At 41.7% G+C, this 19347-nt stretch overlaps 1 protein-coding gene across 2 annotated transcripts in view; it reads left to right on the plus strand.

Annotated features, from left to right (window-relative positions):
- The window catches only part of TCEANC2 (transcription elongation factor A N-terminal and central domain containing 2), a 43696-nt gene extending 24971 nt beyond the window's left edge, over positions 1-18725 (plus strand). For both annotated transcript variants that reach the window (XM_079776652.1, XM_079776653.1), the window contains exons 4-5: positions 6567-6760; positions 16247-18725. In XM_079776652.1, coding sequence (XP_079632778.1) covers positions 6567-6760; positions 16247-16435 — 383 coding nt within the window. In that variant the 3' untranslated portion in view covers positions 16436-18725. The remainder of the gene's footprint in view (positions 1-6566; positions 6761-16246) is intronic.
- The last annotated feature ends 622 nt before the right edge of the window (positions 18726-19347 follow it).

Here is a 19347-nt window from a genome sequence, read left to right on the forward strand (position 1 = left end):
GTCCTGAGGAGTAAATGAGTTAAGGTATGTAAAGCATTTAACACAATGGTTAACTGTCATCATTATTGTAACCACAAAATTCCTTTTGTGATCTAAAATTTATTATTTTTGCCTTGTTTGTTCTAGAAGAGAGTTCCCTCGCCTCCCCTCCCCCCTTTCTCTTTTCCTGTCCAGACTGCCTTTCCTGCTGTCACTTTTTTTTTGGAGACTCCTTCCTCTTGCTAACAAATCTTATAGCCTTGCCCTTCCTGGGACAGTTTCCTTGGTATTGGCAGAGCCCCCTGGCCAGTCCGGTGGGGCTCCTGAGAGAGTTATCTGTGGGTGTAGTGCCGCCAGCAGGCAAGAAACATGGCCTCCACTGCCCTGGCCCGAGAAGATAAAGTCTTAAGCCATAGACTACCTCTCAAGTCCTGTGCTCTTCTGATTTGGGAATGACAAGAAGGTGAACAACATTATCTCAACAGAGCCTTGTTGATCACTCCCTGTGTTCCAGTCCCTAATAACAGGGAAACACTGAGTGTTAGGGGTTAAGTGTACAGGCCCTGGAGTCAGGCCGCTTGTATCCAATCCTGGCTTCCACACTTACTAGCTGTGAGACCTGGGGCATGTTATTTTGCTGACCACTAGTTTCTTTTTTGTAAAAAGAGATATAAAAATAGTATTTAATTCATTGTTTAGTTATAAAAATTAAATGAAATAATTCATGTGAAATCTGAAGTAGTAAGCATAAAGAATTCTTAGCAATGGGTAAGAATTAGGAGCCTTTGGGTTCAATTCTTTACAGTATCGTTCCATTATTTTGTTTGCAGTTGTGTGATTTTACCAGTTAACTGCATCTATATTCAACAATTTGAAAGCTAAATTTAAATTTTTAAATTTAACTTTGATTGAGCTCAGCAAACATGTATTTACTATTCTGTGCAAGGCACTATTCTGGGAGCTGAGAATATAACTTGAAGTAAGGTATGGCTCCTGCCCTCCAGATGTTTGCAGTTTAGAAGGGAAAGTGAGCATTTAAACATTCTCGGCAGAGGCAACAGTGAGCCAAGGCACAGATGTGTAAGAAGGCCAGACAGCCTGGACCAAAACGAGAATGTGCAAGCTGTTCTCTGTGGCTAGAACTTAGTGCATGGAGCTAAAGGGGTAGGAGGGTTGGGTTTGAGGGGCGGGAGAAAAGAGGGCGACCTGGTGAGAGGTAAGGCCAAAGAGTTCAGGTCATTCAGAGCTTGAATGCTATACTTAGAAATTAATTTGAGGGCCGTGGAGAGAGCCACTGAAGAGTTTTTGGTAAGGGAATGATGTGATCAAATTGTGTTTTGAAAGGTTATTTTTGACATCAGTATAGAGGTTAAATTGGAGAAGGCCAGACTGGGTGGGAACAAAGGTTGGTTAATAAATCTTTGCAGTAGACCTGTAGAGAGGTGATGAGGACGTGAATCAGGGCAGCAGTGAGGATGAAGAGGAGCTGAGGAGGAAAAGGGAAAGATATAATAGATGTTAAGGAGCCTAATATGATGGGTGAATGGTGGTGCCATTGTGTGAGGGACTGAGGGGGATAATAATGATTTCCATTTTCCATTTTTGAAATGTTGAGTTAGAGGTGCTTGCAAAATAAGCATGTAGAGATGTCCAGTAGGGGACTGGAATTTGGAATTTGGGCTATAGATACATATTTGGTAGTCATCTGCTTGCGTATAGTAATTGGACCACAGGAGTGGGTGGGATTACTCAGGGAAGGCAGGTGGAGAAACAAGAGAAGAGCCCAAGGACAACGCTCCAGCTGGGGTTCACAGATAAAGGCTGAGCAAGTCAGCCAGCAGAAGAGATAGAGAAGGAAGAAGAGAACCAGTAACAGGTGGTATCTCAAAAAGCAGTGGAAGAGAATATTTCAGAATGAAGAAAGCAGTGTCAGATGCTATTGAAGGATCAAGTACATGAGGTTGGAGAAGGTCCATTGGTTCGACAAATAGAGGACTCTGCGAGATTTCTGTGTCTTCAGTTCTCATATATAAAGCTGGATCAATAGTGCCTTTCTTGGAGAGAGAAGAGGATAAGGTTGGGAACAGATAGACAGAAGGAGCTCTCTTTCAAAGCAACCTGAATGCACCTCTATTACAGCACAGCTCGCACTGTTAGGATTGCTTACAGGTTGAGCCCACCCACAGGATTGTGAGCTGGACTGCATAGGCACACCCAGTCCCACCACTCAGAAGAGACTCACTAATAATTTCATTGTCAATTCTTTTAGACTTTTCCCTCTGCAAATAAACACATATGTGTTTATATGTGTACACAAATGTAATTGAAAAAAATACTGGCTCATACTGTGCATGTTCTTCTGAGAACCTGTTTTTTCTAATTAACTGAATAAATTAATCATCTTTCTGTGTTACTATATGTTGAGCTATTCTAGTACTTAATAATTGCAAAATATTTATTGTTTGAATGGACTATAATTTACTTAATCAAGTGAATCTTTAATGATGAGCTTCTAGGTTGTTTTAGCTTTTCACTATCACCAACGGTGCTGGAATGAATATTTTTGTACACATATCTTTGCACACCTTGGTGCAAGGTAAGTGTAGGTTAAATTCCAGGGACTGTGTCTTTTCCATCTCTGTACCACCAGCACCAGGCATAAAGAAGGTGCTTTGTAAAAGTATTAAAATGACCTGAATTTAGGTCTTGAGGTCCTCCAGTGTCTTGTTTATCTTTGTATTTTTAGCATCTATAACAGTGACCAACAAAATTTTGCTTGCTAAATGAATAATCTCAAGAATATAGAGAACTCTGCTCAGAAAAGGAAAGTATTGAGTAGTGGCCAGCTTTTAAGTGATGTGTGTATTTTAGAACACCTCATAAGCATTGCCAGCTAGGAAGCACCTGGAGACATTTATTCCGAGTGTTCTGCATATTTCTCTGCCTCTCCTGGTGATGAGTGTTGATGTATTCCTTTCCCTGGGCAGTGGAATGGCTAGATGAAATTTCTAGGTAGATAATTGGTTAGAGTGAGAAGTTAAAGACTCTTGTCTTCCCTTCAGAGTTATATTTCTTTTTCACCTGCAGGATGCCCTTCACAGAATCTTAAAAGCAGGAGCATATTCTTGTTCAGCCCTGTATGACTAGTGCCTAGGATACAGAGATGGGCCTTCAGCAAATGTAGAGGGTAAGGGAATCATTAAGTGTTAGGCTATATGGTTGGCATAAGCAGATAAACCTTTTAAATGGTTTTGACCATTTCCCCAAATTTAAATCCTTTTTCTGCTTCCTTTTGTTCAATGATGACTCTTTTTAGTATATATTGAGTTATTGTATATAATGAGGTCTATTCCTGTGCTTCATTTTTTTATTCATTAGGTTTATTTTCTGGTGCTAGTTCATATAATTTTAACTATTGTTGTTTATAATATGTCCTAATCTTCTATATGTATAAAAGGCTAATATGCAAAGTGTCCCCTTGGAAGTTCAACCAGGAGACTGGGAGTTCGATCGCTTGCTATGACATGCGCTGACCACCAGAGGGCAGTGCAAAATGAAGGAAGGCCCCGGCGGCAGCTGGAAGGAAGGCCCTGGCCAGCAGCCAGAAGGCCCCTATCAGCCTTGATCTCCAGTCAGGCCTAGGGACCCTACCCGTGCATCGGGCCTCTAGTATCTTATAAGGCTACATGCTGGATAATTTCTTTTTTCCAAAATAGTATTTTAGACTTTTACCCATTTATATCTATACTAATAAAAGGGTAATATGCTAATTAGGGCAGACGTCTTCCGGACGACCATCCGGATGTCCTTCTGGACAAAGCTGCAGCGGCTGCCTGAGGCTCAGGCAAGCCGTGGATGGCGGCTGCCACTGGGAGGGCCAGCCCGAGGCTCAGACAAGCCGTGGATGGCGCATGGTGGGTGGTGGCTGTCACTGTGAGGGCTGGCCCAAGGCTCAGGCAGCCGTGCCCAGCTGCGAGGCCCAAGGCTCAGGCAGCTTCGCGCACAGCTGCAAGGCCCATGGTGGCCGCCAGTGGCAGCAGCAGCAGGGTGATGGGGGCGGCACCTTCCCCTGATTGGCCAGGTTGCCTCTGGCAGAGGGAGGCCAGACTGTGGCTTAGGCTGGGGGCCGAGGCAGAGGCGGTTAGGGGCGATCAGGCCGGCAGGGGGACAAGGTAGGGGTGATCAGGCCGGCAGGGGCCAAGGTAGGGGCGTTCAGGCTGGCAGGGGCCAAGGTAGGGGCAGTCAGGCCGGCAGGGGCCAAGGTAGGGGTGATCAGGCCGGCAGGGGCCAAGGTAGGGGCAATCAGGCTGGCAGGGGGGCAAGGTAGGGGCAATCAGGCCCACAGGCAGGCAGAGGCAGTTAGGGGTGATCAAGCAGGCAGGCAGAGGGGTTAGGGGCGGTCAGGCAGGCAGGCAGAGGGGTTAAGGGCTATCAGGCAGTCAGGCAGGTGAGCGGTTAGGAGCCAGCGGTCCCGGATTGTGAGAGGGATGTTCGATCTAAACCGGCAGTCGGACATCCCCCGAGGGGTCCCGAATTGGAGAGGATGCAGGCTGGGCTGAGGGAACCCCCTTCCCCGTGCACGAATTTCATGCACCAGGCCTCTAGTTTCTATAATAAGTCTAGAAATATTGGTTGTCTTCTAATACAAACAGCCTATTGAGATTACATTACATTTACAAATTAGCTTCAGTATTGGCATTCTTTTACTAACTTTTCATCATATAATATAGTAGTTTTCCCCTTGTTTTACATATTTTAGTAAAAATATGTTATTCTTCATGTGGGCCTGTCTCTCCACAACACTTATCGAACCCACTCTTCTGATCCCTAGCTCCTGCCATGGTGCTGTCTGCTAGAGGTACAGAAATGAACAAATCACAACTCTTACCCTCAAGGAGCTCTCTTGATGGACAAGAGAGATAACTGGTCTAATTGCAACTAATTATAATAATTATTGTGATAAACAAAAGCCCAAGGTGCTAAGGAAGCACAGAGGAGGCATACAACCAAGCCTAGGGGTGTTAAAGAAGACTTCCTAGAGGAGGGACTCCTGTACTGAGTCTGAAAGACAGAATGGACGTTAACCAGATGAAGGGGGAAGAAAGAGTATTCCAGGCAGACAGAATGTTTATTGGAAAATATGTTCAAAAGTAGAGACTCTCAAAATATTGAAGTGTTTTAGGAGCTACAGGTAGCTGGAGTATAGATGACAGTGGGATGGTAGCTGGAAATGAAGCTAGAAAGCAGGTGGGAGGGTGGCAGATGATTGAAGGGACTTGTGTGACAAGATATGAATTTGGATATAGAATTAAAAGATTTAAGTAGAGCCGTGAAATGGTCAGGTTTATGTTTTAGAAAAAAAATCCCTACAAGAGAAAATAATAAAGTTAAGTAAAGACCTTTCTGGCTACTGTAGAAGATGGCATTAAGGGGCTCCAAATGTATTGCATTTGGTAGTTTGGACTCAAAAGCCTCTTTTAATCTAAAGCAGTCTGTGACCTTGTTCCCCTTTTTAAAAAAATGCCATTGACTATTATAGAAACCAGGTCTGTTGTCTTGTAGAATGTGCCACATTCTGAATCTGTCTGTTTCCTCATACTATAATCTATTCCTCTGCCTCTCATATTTTCTATAAACTGGAAGTTAGCATTGAATGATTCTTTGAATTCTGGTTCATCTTTTCTCTGGGAGGAGGGGCGAGAATATTTCATAGGTAGGGCTGTGAAATGCTACCTGTGTCTGATGGTGCCACTGTCAGGGATGCTAATTGATCAGTGGTTCAGGTCATGACAGCTCATTCCTCCATTATAAATTTTCCCATCAACCTTTTATTGAATGAATTGATCTACTGATGATTAGCACCTGAGTGAATTATTTCATCATGGGCTACAATTTTGTTTTTAAATTCTGTCAATCTTTTTACATTTATTAGCTGAATAAAGAACATTTCCTCGCCCTAGCCAGTTTGGCTCAGTAGATAAAATGTCAGACCATGGACTGATCCAGGATTTGATTCTGGTCAAGGGCATGTACCTTGGTTGCAGGCTCAATCCCCACCCTGGTCAGGGCATGTGCGGGAGGCAACTAATCAATGTGTCTCCCTCACATCGATGTTTCTCTCTCTGACTCTCCCCCTCCCATTCACTCTCTCTAAAAATTCAATGGAAAATATCCTTGGGTGAGGACTAACAATAACAACAACAAAAACCACACATTTCCTCAATAGCTAGAGCTATTTGGTTGTTCTGAAATATAATATGTACCAAAAAGATAAGAAAAATGCTTAATTTACTTTCTTATATTGCAATTTTTGGATTAAGGAGTTGGTACCTTAGTTGTTTTTTTTTAAGTATCTTTTGGTCGTGTTTCTATTTTATGACTTAAAACATTGGCTAGTCAAGTGATTCTCCCTCAGTGATTATCTTGTAACCCCAGTCTTTGAGAAATGGTCTTCATTTGCACAGAGCCTTAAAATCCTTAGGAATGTGAATGACTTCCTCAGTGCCATACACACGTCAGTCCATCTAGTCCTGTACTTTTCAGAAGACAGAACCACCTTTCCTTTGGTTTCTCTTCTCTTGCTCCAGGTCACACGGTGAATAAGATGCGTCAACACTCCGATTCAGAAGTGGCTTGTCTTGCCAAAGAAGTTTACACTGAGTGGAGAACTTTCATTGAGAAACATGCAGATAGACCTTCTATTGAAGTCCGAAGTGATTCCAAAACGGAGGCACTTAGGAAAAACGCCCAGAAATTACTCTCAGAAGCGTTGGAATTAGAGGTAATGTCTGGTTGTAATGTGATTATTAGGAGCTCTTGGTTAAATGAGCCTCACATTTTCAAAATGAACTTTCATAGTCTTAGTGCTGTGGCTTTATTCTGTTTTTTCTTTAAGGGTTCTGGATTTGTAATCATTCTGGGAGACAGTGTTGTAGAAAGAAACTAGCAAACCTGAATTAAAACCCTGGCTCTATTACATACTAGCTGTGGCACCTTAGGCAAATCTTTTAACATGAGGCTTGATTTTTTTTAACTGTAAAATGATTATTGTTCCTACCACCTAAGGTTATTGGAAAGAGTAAATGGACTGTTTATACAAAAGAATAGTATAGTGCCTGGTGATTACAAGTCACTTAGTGAATGTTGGCTCCTTCCATTTATTTTATTTTCATTAAATATATTTTTATTAATTTCAGAGAGGAAGGGAGAGGGAGAGAAAGATAAAAATATTAATGATGAGAGAGAATCATTGATCGCTGCCTCCTGCATACCCTCCACTGGGGATCAAGCCCACAACCTGGGCTTGTGCCCTGACTAGGAATCGAACCTTGACCTCCTGGCTCATAGGTTGACACTCAACCACTGAGCCACGCTGGCTAGGTGGGCTCCTTCCGTTTAAAATTTGTTCTCTTCTCACTGAAGCAAAAATTCTGGGATGGACTCTGTTATGGAATATCAATGGCAAAAGAAATAGCTGTCTATTGAAGAGATTCTAATCCCCCATTTTTTTGTCCACATTCTAAAGCATATAATTAATTGGCTAGACATAATTCCTACATCTTCATAGCCAACAGTTCAGGTGACATTAGGCTTGAGGTACACATGCTAGAAGGATTTTTGCTCATTAACAATAATATTAATGACCATCATCAAACAAATTTTATATGTCAATTTATACTCTGGAAAAATCACACATATAACTTTTATATATTTTCTCCTTTTTAGGGTATCCCTATCAAAATTTCTTTAAGAATAATTTAATTTTATTAACAAAGAAGCAATGCAGAAGTCTGATTTAAATGCTAGATCTGTTACTATATTCTCTGAAAAAATATTTTAACCTTTCTGTCTCAATTATGCATCCACAAAAAAATGGCAAATGAACTCATGGTATATTATTTACTTTTTAAAATATAGTTTTGGATTTTTAAATACACACTTGGAAAATGTGAAAAACATAGAAAGGAAAAATAAGATCACCATTGAACTTACCACCCAGATAGAATCTTGTTAGCATTTTGGTGCATTTTCTGTTGGTAAATTATTATAACTTTTTAAATGAATGCTATAATGTGATTTTCCCAGATTATTAAGAGCCAATTATATGCCAAATGTTCCATAAGATAGTTTTATTGATTGTTTAAACAACATTGCAGAAAATTAACAATAATTTACATTTATGTTGTCTTTTTCATCTTGATCAATATCAGTTATTATAATTTTGTATGTCCTTTTCTATATATGATTATTTTTTCATTTTTATAATTTTCAGTGTTCTTTGGTAGCTCAGCAAATTGCTATGCTGTTAAGTTTGCTTTTCTTTTCCTAAAGGAAGCCTTAATATGAATATTAAGCCCTTGGATGAGAGAAAAAAATATGAAGGTTGTAAGTCTAAATAAATAACTTTCCAGAATATTGATTAGCCAACAAGACTTGCTATTTGATATTTTAAATAAAGTTTATTTTTTAAATAAACCAAAATTATTACAGAAACATAGAGTATGGGTATATAATATGTAGTTAATGTGGTGGTAAATTCCAGTTCCCTGTGGCATCTTTTTAAGTAAATGATAATAACGAAGCAATGCTTGTAAGGATTAATGAGCAGTTTGCCTACTATATTAAACTCCATAATAATTATCCTTTTAGTTTATCCATTAATTATCCTTTAAATGGCACATCAAGTGGTAAGCACTCAAGTGTTTCAAAGTTAAAAAAGTGATACATTCGTTAGTGCTTTCCAACATAATTGGAAAAGCATAGTTGAGTGGTTTTGTTCCCAAAGAGTAAATTTTAAAAACTAAAATTAAAGTATGCATCTTTCTTTCTTCCTTGGCCAAAAAAAAAAGAATCAATCTGTTTTTCTTGCATAAACAGTATTTGATAATAATTTGGTCAGTTTGATATGTTAAGGAATTATAAACACTTTTGCATAAAAGTTAACTCTTAGCACCTATTATCATCTGAAACTTTACCATATTAGGGTAAATCAGTGACCCATCTAATTCAGTATCTGGTCTTTGACAGTAACCAATGTTGAGTGCATTCAAATCAGACATCCAATCTCCACAAATGTACTTTATCAGGCAGTAGTAAACCATTGGGTAAGTTATTGGCCCGGTGACTAAAAAGCCTTTACAATTTGATCCTAGCATTACATTTTTTGTAGAAAATAAATGTTTTCATGTTATTTGTTTTGGTTATATTCTTTTGTAGTGAAAGCCACAGATGAGGAATATACACACACAGCCAAATGTATCTCTTTATTACTGTATAGATCTTGCTTTCCAGATTCATAGATTGTTTCCTTGTTCTTGGAATAATGGAATAGATGAATAAAAACTCCATTGTTGAGACCCTGGCTCCATTCCCCTTTACTTTCTCCCTTCCGGATCTTCTTTGTTCTTCCCTACATTTTAGATCTTTCCTCATATGAACATCCCCTGTGGTGTCATTCTCTTACTTCCCCTTCCTCATTATCCACTCTCCTTCCTACCTCATGGCCTGTGATCATTTTCCTATTATGTCATTAAAAAAAATGAACCTGATTCTCAAAGTGAGCCTGTATCATTAGGAGTTATGAAACACTGGCTGGTTGGCCCAGTTGGTTGTCAGATGGTGCTAATGAGATCCAGGTCAGGGGTACGTCCCCATATGGGACTGTTAGTTTTTTCTTTGTTTAATGGCCTCAGACTGCACCTCTGGCTTTGACCAGCTCTTTCATAAATGTATTTAAGTGGCCAAAAAGGAGTGTGGTTAGATAGGTACAAACCCAATCATGCTCTGTGTGCTAAAACTCACACAAAGTTTGCTTCCAGTGGATATTCAATTCAACAAATGTTTAGTACTACTACTATTAGTGCCAGGGAGAATGCAAACATAAGTGAGTTGCATTCCCTATCTTAAGAAAGCTTACGGTCTCCTGGCTGAGAGCCTGTAAATGACTAACTTATAATAGAAGGCAAGATGAAATATATCTGAAATGGGTACAAGCAAATGGTGTAGACACACAAAGGACAGTATATGAAATCTGATAGGGGAATCTGGGAAGGTTTTATGGAAGAGATGGCAATTGAATTGGCCTTTTTTCAAGAGGTGTAGGATTTTGCTAACTTGAAAATACATATAAAATAGAAACATTATATTTCATATCTTATTTGCTATGTTATTGAAAGAGCAGGAAAGGAGGGAGGTTAGATGGGGGCGGGGGGAGGACATTCATTTAACGAATATTTACTGAGCTCTTACCATGTACCTATGCTAGGCATGGGGAATTTAGAAATGGATCCAGCACAGTATCATCCCCAAAAGAGCTTACAGGCTTCTGAGAGAGATAGACAAACAGTTACAGTACAACGTGGGAAGTTCTGCATTTAAGGTGCACACATAAAAAAGACCTTGTTCCCTTGCTTTCAAAGGGCTTACAGATGTGGCAGACATCACTAATTGATTATGGCACCATTTCCCACTGAGGCCAGAATCCTTGATGAAAGAGCTCTAGGTGGTCATGTTTTATTCTAGGTGGTCATGTTTTATATCTTTTCCCAGCTATAACCAATTTGTCCAGAATTGGACAACTGAATAACTCACAGATACAAATAGATAGGGAAGGTAAATCAGATTCTCTGTCTGTGAGACATGTGAACTAGGAAATGCTAAGAAAACAACAGTGGGAGTGTTGGAACAGATGTTGGAGGAGTTATGAGGAAGCAGAAGCCGTGGGTAGAAATGTGTAGAATATGGGGAGAGAATAAGGCAGTTAGAATTAGTGAGTAAGGCAAATGGAGAGGAGGAAAAACCTATGGGGAGGAGACCAGGAAGATCATAAGACACAGAGAAGGGATATGGTCCCAAAATGAATCCCTAAGTTTCTTGCAGCGTTCCTATTCCCATTTCTACAGGTGCATTTCACAGCAAAACCCTTCTTCTCAAGGTATCAGTGAGACTCTGGTCCTTTAGCTAAGTCCCAAAAGGGCTTACCTAAATCACTAGGTTAGGACCCATTGGAAAGGACTCAACAATTTGGGTTGGTTTGGATTATCCAAGGGCAGTTTTAAATTCATTCACTTTGTGCAATGAACTTTTATACAAAAAGGTACATGATGAATTATTATTCTGTATAATTTACATTTTAATATCACTGATGTTTTTCTTCATTCTGATTGGCCTTCATTTAATAAGAAGGCATGAATGAGCCGAAACCGGTTTGGCTCAGTGGATAGAGCGTCAGCCTGCGGACTGAAGGGTCCCAGGTTCGATTCCGGTCAAGGGCACGTACCTTGGTTGCGGGCACATCCCCAGTGGGGGGCGTGCAGGAGGCAGCTGATCGATGTTTTTTTCTCATCGATGTTTCTAACTCTCTATCTCTCTCCCTTCCTCCTCTATCTCTCTCCCTTCCTCTCTGTAAAAAAATCAATAAAATATATATATATATATATATATATTTTTTTAATGAATCTTTATTGTTCAGATTACAATTGTTTCTCCTTTTTCCCCCCATATCTCCCACCACCCAGTTCCCACCCCGCCTCTGCCCTTACCTCCCCCCCACTGTCCTTATCCATAGGTGTATGATTTTTGTCCAGTCTCTTCCCATACCCCCCACACAGACACCCCTTTCCCCCTGAGAATTATCAATCCACTCCCATTCTATGCCTCTGATTCTATTAAGTTCACCAGTTTATTCTGTTCCTCAGATTTTTAATTCACTTGACTTTTAGATTCACTTGTTGATAGATATGTATTTGTTGTTCATAATTTTTATCTTTCTTCTTCTTTTTCCTCTTTTTAAAGAATACCTTTCAGCATTTCATATAATACTGGTTTGGTGGTTATGAACTCCTTTAGCTTTTTCTTATCTGTGAAGCTCTTTATCTGCCCTTCAATTCTGAATGATAGCTTTGCTGGGTAGAGTAGTCTTGGTTGTAGGTTCCTGCTATTCATCACTTTGAATATTTCTTGCCACTCCCGTCTGGCCTGCATGGTTTCTGTTGAGAAATTAGCTGATAATCGTATGGGAGCTCCCTTGTAGGTAACTAACTGTTTTTCTCTTGCTGCTTGTAAGATTCTCTCTTTGTCTTTTGCCCTTGGCATTTTAATTATGATGTGTCTTGGTGTGGTCCTCTTTGGATTCCTCTTGTTTGGGGTTCTGTGTGCTTCCTGGACTTGTAAGTCTATTTCTTTCATCAGGTTGGGGAAGTTTTCATTCATTATTTCTTCAAATAGGTTTTCAGCATCTTGCTCTCTCTCTTCTTCTGGCACCCCCATAATTCTGATGTTGGTTCGCTTGAATTTGTCCCAGAGGCTTCTTACACTATCTTCAACTTTCTGAATTCTCTTCTCTTCATGCTTCTCTGGAGCAGTGTCCTTGGCCTCTTTGTATTCCAAATCTTTGAGTTGATGCTTGCGATCCTCTAGTCTGCTGTTGGGTCTCTGTATAATATTTTTTATCTCAGTCAGTGTATGTTTAATTTCTAGTTGGTCCTTTTTCATATCTTCGAGGGTCTCATTGAATTTATCGGCCTTTTCCATGAAATTCTTGAAAAACCTTATAACCGTGGTTTTGAACTCTATGTCCAGTCGCTTGTTCTCCTCCATTTCTTTGGTTTGTGATCTGTTTCCTTGCCTCCTCATTTCGCTGCTTCCCTGAATTGGTAGGGTAGCTTTGTGTACTAGATGTCCTATTGGTTCAATGGGTCAGCCTCTCAGTTACTTGAGGTGGACACTCTTGGTGTACCCTTGTGTACTGTGTGTCCCCCAGCAGGAGCTACAGCAAGAACTAGTTTTCTCCTCCTTTGCTTGGGCGGTTTTGGAGCAGTCTGACTGGAGCTGCAGTTTATTTGGTTAAGCTGCCACAGAACAGGCCATTTATATGCAAAAGCCGCTGTGTGGAGCCTGGGCAGGTTTGTAGAATGTGCGGGGCGGGATCTCAGGGCGTCCCTAGGCTGGGGCGTGGCCAACGGCGGTGGCTGGCGTCAGCCGTCTCTGCCTTTCCACATTTCCAAGTCCCTGCGCCCCGCGTTCCAGCGCAGTAAAACAATGATTGCTGGGCGCACCTCTGCAAAAAAGTCACTCTCACTTTCTGACCCGATGGCCGAGAGTCCAGCTTCTCCCCGTAGGTGTCTGGGTCCCCCGCGAGTCCCCAGAAACTGGGTTTCAGAGTGATCGGGAGCTTGTCTCCCTGCGGGTTGAAGAAAAACCGCGCGCCCAGTCGCCCGCCGCCAGCCTGATTCGCGCGCCTCCGTACCTCAGCTTTTCAGCGTTTGTGCTCCTTTCTCTCCTTAGTTGTAAATCTTCCACTCAGCCAGCTTTCCCGTGGTTCTGGGTGGTAGACGTTTTGTCTTTTAGTTGTATTTTTGAAATTGTTGTTCGAGGCAGCAGATTAGTTGTTTAACCATGCCGCCATCTTGGTTCCTCTCCTGATTTGCTCCAATAAAATATATTTTAAAAAAAGAAAGAAAAAAAAGAAGGCATGAATGAGAATTATTACATGCTTGCTCCCTATTCCCATCACATTGTTGTCAGAACACCTATTCCACTACCCAGTGGTTTTCTGTGTACGTGTAGTCGCCTTTCTAGACTTTGATTCCTAGATGGCAGGGGCAGGTCTTTTCTGCTCAGTCTCCCTAATACCAAGATCAGGCCAGACTCAGAGTAGCAACTCGGTAACTATTTGCTAAATAAAGTATGTATGAGTATCCAGTTATGCAAATTCCAAGGCACTGTCAGAGTTCTTTTTTAAAATATATACTATAATTCAGTGGAATGGCCATGACCTGTTTTGCAAAAGTATACATACCTTTTTCCCCCAAACAACCATTCCCCTAAAAAAATACCCACCTTTTTCTTGACTGTTAAACTAAGTGAATCTCTAAACAGTGACTAACCATTCTCACACTGGATTGAGGAACCTCTCTGGCAAATGTTGCTGGACAAATGCTGGCCAGACAACTGGCCACCCTTCCAGCCTTCTAAAGTAACCTGCTTCCAGGGCTGCCTCAGGCCAGGGGCTAGTTCGCTGCCCACCCAGGAGGCCATGAAAAGCTCGAGATGTCTGGGTTCTGGAGAGCCACGGCTCCAAGCCAAGTCCACTCACCCTAGCACAAGCCTAATCAGTCCGTCATCAGGACCACAAACTTCCCGGAAGGTCTTTTGTCCGTAGATGTCTGGGCCTACATATTCATTCTCTGTCCCTCTCTTTCTCTCTCAGTCCTATTCTGCTCCCTGCAGTTCTTATTTCTTCCAAGTTTCTTTTTTCTATTGTTTCGGTCTGTCTATTCCTTATATTAGGGTATTTTATCAAGTGTCAGGTGACTCTTTTCTATTTTTGGTACACTTTTTTCTTAAACTTTTCTTTTTAAATAGTGTATAGCCCTGGCCAGTGTGGTTTGGCTGGAGTGTTGTCCCAGACACCAAAAGGTCGTGGGTTCGATTCCTGGGCACATACCCAGGTTGCAGGTTTGCTCCTCAGTCAGAGTGCGTATAAGAGGCAACTGACCAATGTTTCTCTCTTTCATCAATCTCTCTCTCTCTCTCTCTCTCTCTCTCTCTCTCTCTCTCTCTCTCTCTCTGTGTGTGTGTGTGTGTGTGTGTGTGTGTGTGTGTGTGTGTCTATCTCTGTCTTTCCTCTTCCCTCCCTTCCTTTCATTCTGTCTAGAAATCAATGTAAAAAATATCCTTGGGTGAGGATTAACCAAAAGAATAATAAAAATAAATAAAATATAGCAAAAGTACACAAGAGATATACGTACAGATCAGTGAATTTATTGCAAAGCACGTGCCTACTTTACTTAGCCAGACCCTACTCATTCTTCAAGTCTAAAGTTAAACAGCATTTCCTTTCAAAGCCAGGCACTGCCCTCTGGGGTTGGGTCCCTTTGCTGTAGCTCTGCGCCCAGCATGTATTCCTGTCCTCTTTCCTAGCACTCGGTGCACTTACAATCCATGTTCACTGCTTCTTACTGGCCTGTGCTCTCCATGGAGTCACAGACAGTGCCAGCCTTATTCACTGCTTTTTCCTCTCCACAAGCACAGAGCCTAGCACATAGTAAGTGTTGAATAAATATTTGAATGAAGGGGGGAAAGCAAGTAAGAGAGAAAAATGTGTGTTCTGTATTCAAGGAACTCACTGTATTCTAGGAACTCACTATCCACAAAATGGAGAATTGTAGTATATTGTGATAATGACTAAGGGGAACTCAGGACATGTGGCAGCCCAAAGAAGAACTTTCAGTCCTCTGAGCTAGGATTTGCTTTCTTGTATTTTGCTTTTTAGCTAAGTTTTGACATACAAATAAGAATGTATTTCCTAGGGAAAGTGTACCTTGAGGGAACAAGTATCTGTGTAGCAGATAGAGGTGTGTGAAAGCAGCTTAGTAGGCTCATGCTGGGCGGTGCTCAGGACTGGAGAGGGGATGGGCCTGGAAAGGAAGGTGGGGCTGAGGGGCCCCCTGACCAGCAGCCCAACCTGGCTTGGATCCAGACCCTGGGACCAAGTCCCAGACCTGTCCTACTTTGATTATGTCTGCGACCTTAGGAGGACTTGGGCCTGAGCCACACCACCCTGGAATTGCTACAGGTCCCATCCCCTAAGTCTGCTGTGCTTAGCTGACCCTGCAAGCATCTCCTCAAACTCTACTGGTCAGTTAGAATGTTGAGGGGACAGTCAGTGCAGTGAAAGGGCAGAAACATGAACTTGGGAGTCGGGGCTCCATGTCAGAATCCCAGCTCTGCCTCTTAGTAGTTGTAAGACCTTGAACCTTTCTTTACCTTTGAACCCATTTCCTCATCTGCAAAATGAGATAATAGGAGTTGTGAGCATTAAATGTGAAAAGTGATCTACACACATATTAAGATCCAGATCCAGTGTTTCTGAGATGCAGTAAGGGGTTAAAAGGCAATTTTAAAACAAACCCCCAAAAAGTATAAACTGTTACACTGATTTATTATCCTCGGTCTTTGTTTCCTGGTTGGTGAAGTACAGGGCCCAGTACCCGTTGCTTAGTTCAGGCCAGTTTCCTGTTATAATGGCAAATATTACCACCCGGCAGGGGTTGTGAATGAGGTCCCTGTCACAAAGCACATGGCCTTGTTCCTTAATTGCCAGGGTGGAATTAATTTGCTCTTCCTGTTTCTCTTGTGACAGGAAGTAGATGTCCTTGAATTTCAGTTGATTAATGGAAGCCTCTGAGCAGAGTGCTTCAGCCTCTCTTGTTTTTAATTCTTATGCGTTGCAAGGCCCTAATTTGATAATTTTGCTGTTTTTTAGATGGATCACCTACTGGTTGAAAATATTGAGCGGGAAACGTTTCATCTCTGCTCCCGCCTCATTAATGGGCCCTACCGGCGGACGGTGAGAGCCCTGGTCTTCACATTAAAGCACCGAGCTGAAATCCGGGCTCAGGTGAAGAACGGCTCGCTGCCGGTCGGCACGTTTGTACAGACCCACAAAAAATGACCTGAGGATGGTTCTAACCCTGGGCTGGGCAGAAAAGAAAATGTGCCCCTCTCTGCCATTCAAAGACTCCTTTGAGTTTGGGTGATGGCTGATGCTGGCTGCGCTAAATTTTCCCATAGTGCCATTCCTTCAGACAGAGGATGCAGAGAGCCCTGGGAGACAGGCCTGCAGGAAATGCTTCATTAGCTGTAGTGCGCTGGTGCTGCCTAACAGGACGTGCACAGGCTGTCACTAGGAAGCGCTGTACGGTTGCCATCACCCAACACAGCAAAGGGTGACGGATTTCACTGTGAGTATGCCAAGGACACCTCTAAACTTCCCCCATGTCAGGCAGATGAAGTTACTACTTTATTTCGCCACCCTGCAGGTAACTGAAACTCAATTACTGCTGCCGCTCACACAGTTCCATCCCCCTGAGTTTAGATGGCTCTGGTGCCTCTCAGAACTCCCCTGTCTGTTCTCTTTGCTCTACCCCAGGGGTGAGCCTGCCAGAGCCAGCCAACTGCCCCTTCTTTCCAGAACTCACTTATCTGAATGTTTCAGCTCTCCCTGGAAGACCTTCTGTGTTGGTCTTCGGAGCCCCCATGCTGAGGCTCCTAATGAAGAACTGGCCTGTAGCATCCCCACACTCAGGCTTATTTGAATATGTGACACTCTCATTTTAAGGTTCTGTAGAAGATACATAATGAAATTCCTCTTGAAATGAATTACTGTAGTGAAAAAAATCCATACATATATATTTTTAAATATCTCTACATAGGCCTCTTGGAACAATTATGTAAATGATATTTGCTTTTTTACAAGTAATAATAAACTGGGACTTTTTTCCCCCTAAAACAAAATATATGGCTTGTTCATTGAAAAGTGTTTGGGTTGAGAAAAAGTATAGTTGATGAAAATGAAAAATTATTGCAAAGAATTTAGAGAAATAGTAAGACCCAAGAAAGGTTTTTTGAGGTTATGGGAGACTGGAGCATGTTTGTAATCTGAAAAGAAGGAGCTAATAAAAAAGGAGAGATTTAAAATACAAAAAAAAAGGGGATGGGTTAAAAAGCAAGGACAGAAAGGAAGGGATTAACGTTGCCTGTTTAATCCTCTCATCTGTTGTGTTAGTAGATATTGTTTCAGTTTTTTTGTATTTCTTCATTCAGCAATCATTTATTGAGCACCCATTCCACGGAGTACTGTGGATACCTAGCAGGAACTGCAGATGAGACCCTGAGGCTCACCAGGCAGAGGTATCTTGTTCCATTTCCCACTGCTAGGAAGTACTGAAGCTGGAATCATAATTAAGCACCCACCAGGTGCTCAGCACTGTGATAGACATTTTAATAATAATATCCAATTAAAGATCAGAAAAGTGAGTCCCAGAATGGCTTAGTAACTTACTCAAGGTCACACAGATAGTGAAAGGCAGAGCTAAGGTTCAAAACCCAGGTCTGTTTGATTGGATCCAGTCTCCCAGGTTCATTTCATTCACTTTCTTATGGTTACATGCAGATGACACTCCAGTTTGTATCTTCAGACCATACATGGTCCCTCAGTTTCAGATATATCATCCAAGATGTCTCGTGGGCTTCTCAGCTATAACATGTCTTTTCTCACTTGTCAGTCCTGGTAGCCCAGGCATTCTTGCTAGAAGCCAGAGTCCTTACCCAACCAGGTCCTAATGGTTTTACTCATCACATATATTTAGAATCTCTTGCCTCTTCTCCATCTCTAGTACCACTTTAGGCTTCATCCTCTGTTGCCCACATGGCTACTTGGCTTCCTAGCTGGTCCCTTTGCACCCAGTCTTAACCTCTTCAAATTTATCTCCCTGTGCTAGAAACAAAGTGGCATATCAGAACTGGAAATCTCATCATGCCACTCCCGTCAAAGCATTCACATGCTATTTTCTTCTCTAAAATGCTACTCTCTACCTAGTTCCCTATGCTTCCCCTACCATAATATCCTGTGTATTGTTCTATACATATACACATGTTCTGTGGTTGTGCTTTTGATTCTGTCTCCCCACTAAAGGTAACACAAACTCATGGACACAATAATATGGTGGTTACCAAAGTTGAAGGGAGGGTCGGGGGAAGAGAAAGAAGATAAAGGGGTCAAATGCATGGTGATGGGAGCAGAGTAGATGTTGGGTGGTAAGCACACAACGCAGTATACAGATGACATATTATAGAATTGTACACCTGCAACTTATATAATGTTAGTAACCAGTGTTACCCCAATAAATGTCATTGAATTTAAGCTTCATGAAAGCGGAGTCTTTGTTTTGTTCCCTGTTGTATTTCCAGCACCTAGAACAAAGTCTGGTACAAACTAGGTCTCCATAATTATTGAATAATTGAATGACTACTTGTGGTGTACAGGAAAGGCATCTAATCCAATCAGGTAATACTTCCTGGAGGAGGTGATACCTGTGTACAGTCTTAAAGAGCAGAAGTAGTTAATTGGGTGGTTGAGGCATATGCCTGACTGAGAAAGCAAAATATGGAAAGACTCAGACTGTGAAATATCTGGAAGGTGATTGGTGTGGCTTCAGTAGAGGAAAGCAGGGTGAAGAGCTGATGGAAATGAGGCCGGAGAGGAAGGCAAGGACCAGGACCAGACTTGAAGGGTCCTGAACAACAGGTGAAGGCGTGAACTGATTCTAAGCAGGAACTGGTTAATTTTTGTTAACAGGCTGTGGAAGAAGAAGCTGGAGCCAGGGAGAGAGACTGGGAGTTGGAAGCTTCATTTATAAGCAACCAAAAAGTTCTAACTTAAGGGCCCAGAGTAAGTTGAAAACAAATTGCTCTGTGGCTGAAAGGTTTCAGTGGTGATAGTTAGAAAGTAAAATGATTGCAGAGATGTGCTTTGGAGATTTGGAAAGTAGACCGTGTTATTTGTGGCTCTTTTTTCCTTGATGC

This window comes from Cnephaeus nilssonii, assembly GCF_951640355.1.
Source record: "Cnephaeus nilssonii genome assembly, chromosome: 7".
NCBI classification, from domain to species: domain Eukaryota; kingdom Metazoa; phylum Chordata; class Mammalia; order Chiroptera; family Vespertilionidae; genus Cnephaeus; species Cnephaeus nilssonii.